This window comes from Macrobrachium nipponense, chromosome 18 (assembly GCF_015104395.2).
Source record: "Macrobrachium nipponense isolate FS-2020 chromosome 18, ASM1510439v2, whole genome shotgun sequence".
In the NCBI taxonomy this organism is placed as follows: domain Eukaryota; kingdom Metazoa; phylum Arthropoda; class Malacostraca; order Decapoda; family Palaemonidae; genus Macrobrachium; species Macrobrachium nipponense.
This window is the reverse complement of record NC_087211.1, coordinates 69,719,418-69,724,855: the sequence shown is the minus strand read 5'-3', so window position 1 is coordinate 69,724,855 and position 5,438 is coordinate 69,719,418. Positions and strand designations below refer to the sequence as shown.

General features: G+C 37.1%; 1 protein-coding gene across 1 annotated transcript; it reads left to right on the top strand.

The window, feature by feature from the left end:
* Positions 1-1,178: 1,178 nt before the first annotated feature.
* On the top strand, positions 1,179-2,791 carry LOC135196790 (acanthoscurrin-1-like). Its single transcript, XM_064223577.1, has 2 exons — positions 1,179-1,235; positions 1,972-2,791. The coding sequence occupies exons 1-2, from the start codon at positions 1,221-1,223 to the stop codon at positions 2,551-2,553; spliced, it is 597 nt and encodes a 198-aa protein (XP_064079647.1). The 5' UTR covers positions 1,179-1,220; the 3' UTR covers positions 2,554-2,791.
* Positions 2,792-5,438: the final 2,647 nt, after the last annotated feature.

Genomic DNA, 5,438 nt, shown 5'->3' with positions numbered 1-5,438 from the left:
GCGAATATCACAAGAGAAAGGAACCTTAACTGAACCACAGCGTTTCTAACACACACACACACACACACACACACATATATATATATATATAATATATATATATATATATATATATATATATATATGTATACAAAAAAGTTTTAAAAAAGTGAAGAATAAGAAAAAAAGCCGGTGACAGACATGCCAGCCCGAAAACGCCACAAAGTGGACCGCTCCACTTTTCGTGTCACCTGGGAAGTCCGGGGAGATCGAGAGCAAACAAAAACCACTACAGTAGAACTGGAATGATTTTGGAAGCCCGGCGCCTCTTCCTCTGTGCGTGGACGTTTGACTAAATCTTGAACCAGAGTTCGAAGTATTCCGCTAAGTGACTGGAGGAAGGGAATTCTGTACACACACACACACACACACACACACACACACACACACACACATACATATATATATATATATATATATATATATATATATATATATATATATAAAGTTCATTTTGCTGCATTGGAATTTTCCTTTTAATTTGTGATTTTTGTATTGAGGAATTATTGGTCTTTAAATTGACACAGTTGCATATTGCAGTAAAGGGAATTACAAAACATACTATATATATATATATATATATATATATATATATATATATTATATATATATATATACACACACACACATATATTATAATATATATATATATATATATTATATATATATAATATATATATATATATATATTTATAGATGTGAGTGAGTTTTGTCCTGTACATCCAGATAATCTTAAACGCCAATATTACCGGAAAACACCAAACGCGAATTTGAAACAGAAAGTCAATGGAGCAATGTCAACCCGAAAATAAACGGAATAAAAATGACTAATTCGCGTGAAACCCCAACCGCAGCGTCACAGACGCGAGCACGATTTGTTTTCCAGACTCCACCGAACATATCGCTACGCTTGAAGGGAGAAGTGAATGGAGTATACCTTCCAAAACGAAACATGCACCAAGGTCGCCTTCCCGTCATTTTCGCCCCTGCCGTGCTAAATTCGCTCCGAGAGTGCCAATCATTTCAAGATGGTGGGTGTGGCTCTGCTCAACAGTCTCATCTGGCTCTATAGATGGGGGATAAGGGTGGCGCATATGCATTTTAGGAAGGGTATATATATAAGCTGATCATCTTCCCGCGGGCTGCCATAGTGTTCCCCGGTTCCAGAGAGATCACCTGGGATGATCAAAGCATTGGTAAGAGTCTTTTGTCGTTTTTCTCAGATTTACTTTTCCCGTCGTGCATTTTTTCCTATTGGTTCTGGTCTCTCCTGGTGCCTTTTCCAGAATCTTAACGCTTTCATCTTAAACGCTATTCAGTTTGAAATTATAGACTGCTGTTAGGCAGGTAAATCATATGGTTAACGGGACCCTTCCTTATTTGTGCAACTTGATTTTTAATTTGATCATAATCCCATATTTAACGGGAGTGTCATGGAAGAGTAAAGAAAATTGATATAGAAAATTATTAAGTCAACCTTTTGTTCAGTGCGGGATAAGTTTATGAATTATACAACCGTATCGCTTACGCAAACAAGACCGCGCAAACACGTAAATATAGTATATTGGCAAAGGCCAATAGCTAGTTGCACTATACCGTTTTTAATCTACATTGTAAGATATTTTCCGCGAGATGAAACGCTCAATATACATGTTTTACGTTGATTGCGTTTGTCTGGTATGTGTTTATGTTGACCATATAACTTCTGAAATGTAAATTGAAGAGGGAAATATATTTTCAAGTGCCGTTTACGTTCATCTTCTTTTATTTTCTTCACAAAGAATGAAGAGTTCAAATGCAATGAGCAGGAAAATGAAACGCATACTCATCTCATTCACTGGTATCACTTTGCATCAGTAGACTAAATAAACAATTTTTTGATACTGATTAATTTGTATATTATCAAAGACTCTAACCCGCTCTGTTTTTCAGATCACGCTACTGCTGGCAGCTCTTGTAGCTGCAGAGCAGAAACGCTCCGCTGATCCAGAGCCAAGTTTTGCCAATGGAATTGGAGGCCTGGGCTATGGACCGGGTCTTGGAGGCGGATTAGGCTATGGCTTAGATGGAGGACTTGGCCACGGAGGTCTTGGAGGCGGAGGACTAGGCCATTATGGTGGTCTTGGAGCTGGAAGACTAGGGTATGGTGGCCTTGGACTTGGAGGACTAGGTCAAGGCGGTCTTGGACTTGGAGGACTAGGTCATGGTGGTCTTGGACTTGGAGGACTAGGTCATGGTGGATTTGGACTTGGAGGTCTCGGCTTAGGCCTAAACGGAGGATATGGCGGTGGGTACGGAGGTTATGGAGGTCTCTTGAGTGCTGGAAACTATGCTAATGGATACAGCCATTCCAGCGGATACAATCATGGGAACCATATTGTCAAAGCTTTTGACGGGAAAGGAGGTGTTGTTAATGCTCATCACAACATAGGCAGGCGAAGTGCAGATCCTGAACCTGGAATCGGCCTTGGTGTTGGAGAATTTAGCTATGGTCCTGGAACAGAACTCTACTGAGGTCATGGAAACCTTGAACTAGAGGACTTGGATATGGCTTAGATCTTAACGGAGGATTTGGAGGCAGATATGGAGGCTGAGGTCGTCTTTTGGATGTTGGTAGCTACGCCAGTGGATACAGTCATTCGTCAGGATATAATCTCGAATATTACAAAGTCCAAGGATAAGGTATTGGCGGTCTCTCAATTGCTCAAGCTATCATCTGACGTAACCTTTATCTAAACCGTTATTCCTAAAAAAAGAATATATATATATATATATATATATATATATATATATATATATATATATATATATGTGTGTGTGTGTATATGTCCCTAATAAGGCTAAAGTTACTCAATACGAAACTAAGCTTTTAACAAAACATTGTCACTTGTCCTCGTTCATGTAATGGCTGTATCAATCCGAAAATAAACTATTGTTAAGAATAAATGTCAGTGTTTTATTTTCCCCAAAAGTAATTGAAATGCAGAATTGCAAACGTTCATTATTTGGAACTGATGTTGTAATCAGAAAAGAAGATAATGAGTTTTCCCGGAATTAATCATCGGTTGATTTGATATCAGTATATCTTAAACTTTTTTTTTTTATTATTATCACTGGATGACTAGATTCCCGTTCGGCAGGAATGGAATTATTTCTTAAAACCCGTGGATAAAGATAATGACGTGATAAGCTTCATGATGATCTTGCATAGTGATTTTTTTTTTAGATTTATTGAAGCATACTGAAGAACAAGTTATGCTTTACTGTTGCATTTATATGATACTGCTTTTAGGTAGTATTACCACATCGTCTGAAATGAGCATAAAATTACAATACGAGAATTGAACGAAAATTATATTACTGAAATGCACATCATTATACAGCCCTCTATGATTGCCATACATACGCTTTCAGCTAAAAGAAGTTAGGATGAATACGTATTTAGTAACTCCAAGGTAACTATGGTATCCAAGGCCATGCACACTAATTGCACAATCCTCAACTGAAGTAAGAAAACGACGTTCCATGGTCAAGATTTCCAGAATCAGGCAGTAATAACTGGTTAAGTGGGAAAAAGTATAACTGTACAAGAGTTAGGATTTTTTTTTTTTTATTTTTTTTTTTTTAGATTTGCCTTTTTTATTTTCCGCCTGTAAGGATTTTCCCCCTTTCTGGGTTTTAATCCAATAGGAAGGGATTACATTTCATTATATATTATTATTATTATTATTATTATTATTATTATTATTATTTATTATTATTATTATTATTGTTATACAAAATAAGCAAAAATTCGTTTGAATCAAACTTAAAATCTTTTAACTTGCAATGCAAGCTTTTGTAATTAATAACGCTTTCGATGACTTAACCAAGGACAGTACCAAACAAATAACTCAATACAAAAGGAATATAAAAATACAATACTTAAATAAAAGTATAAGTCAGACAAGTTGACTTCAATATGTATTGTAGGTTCTTCTAAATGCATCAACTTCATATCAGTACTACAAGAAGAATGAATTACGTTTGTGACTAGGTGTTGCACGCACCAGTTCCTAGGAATCAGGCACAAAAGTTACCCTCATAAAATACCATTATTAAACCTGAGTTTGTGGAAGAAAGCAAAGAGGACGTCTCCGGCCAATAGTCTATACGATAAATGTTATTGTTTAGCGTAAATTGAAAGTTTCTTAATGCAAAATGGCACTGAAGTGATTACGGTCGTCGACCCCCGAAGAGGCAGCCCATTTCAGAGATGACAGAAGGAAGCTAAGTAAGTAAACTCATACTTTCTTCTGTATAGATGCAAGAAACTGACAGACAACGCTCGATTTTTGGATATTTATAAGAGATACTACATTTTTAAATGCTGTGAAAAATTCCACTTAGATCATCTCGCCCCTATCTTCAAGGTTATCAAGAATTGGGTTGTGTCCCTTGAAGGAAGCGGATTGCTGATGGCTCAGGAGGACAAAATTCAGGACGTGGAAAGCTTCAAATGCCCACTGCAATAGCCCATCTTTGTTCTTAAGCTTAGTTAACAGTTTCCACAGCTAATCGAAAGTGTTTTTAAAAGGAATACTCGAGAGGAGATACCTTCCAAATTGTCATATCTGCTTCTGGAGTATTATGTGATTTAGTAGATTACATAAATTCTTTGTTTGATTAAACTTATGATCAGTTTACGTCTGCGTTTTTGCCTCTATGCAGTTTTGCTTTTTTGAGTTCTCCGCCACTTACTTTCTACCTTAAATAGAAGGGAATCTCAGGAAAATGGTCAGAGTAATGGTACCTCCCGTCTCTTTGTCCCAGAGATTAGTTCGGTCCCATCCCTTAGTCTCTGGAGTAGACCCATTGCAGTTTGCAATCCATAACCATCTGTCAGCATGAATAAGTGGCAATTTGTCTTGAGATCTTCCGCATACTAAGCATTTCCTAAAATGTGAAATATTCATATTTCTTCATACATCTCCGTTATTTCTCGCCCTCTATTTATTTGCTTTCTTTAGGAATGGTCTACATACTGACAAACCGGAAGTGCCATCAACCTCTGACCTAAGCGAAAGAATTCTGAATAATGTTTCAGGGAGAATTTGATGTCAGAGCTTAGGCTATTAAAAGGTCATTTCCTGTGTCCCCAAATGCCTCCAATGACAGTGACCTTGATTTCATAATAAAGTTGTGGCTTTGCTCACTAAGTTTATTGGAAAGCTGAGGATATGGAGGACGATATATAATTACATACCTTTCAGACAGGTGTATATAAGCTCAGATCATCATGCAAACGATGTATCCATCGCCAACTCCTTAGACAAAGGACACCTTCAATGATGAAAGCATTGGTGAGAGATTATACAGAGAGAGAGAGAGAGAGAGAGAGAGAGAGAGAGAGAGAGAGA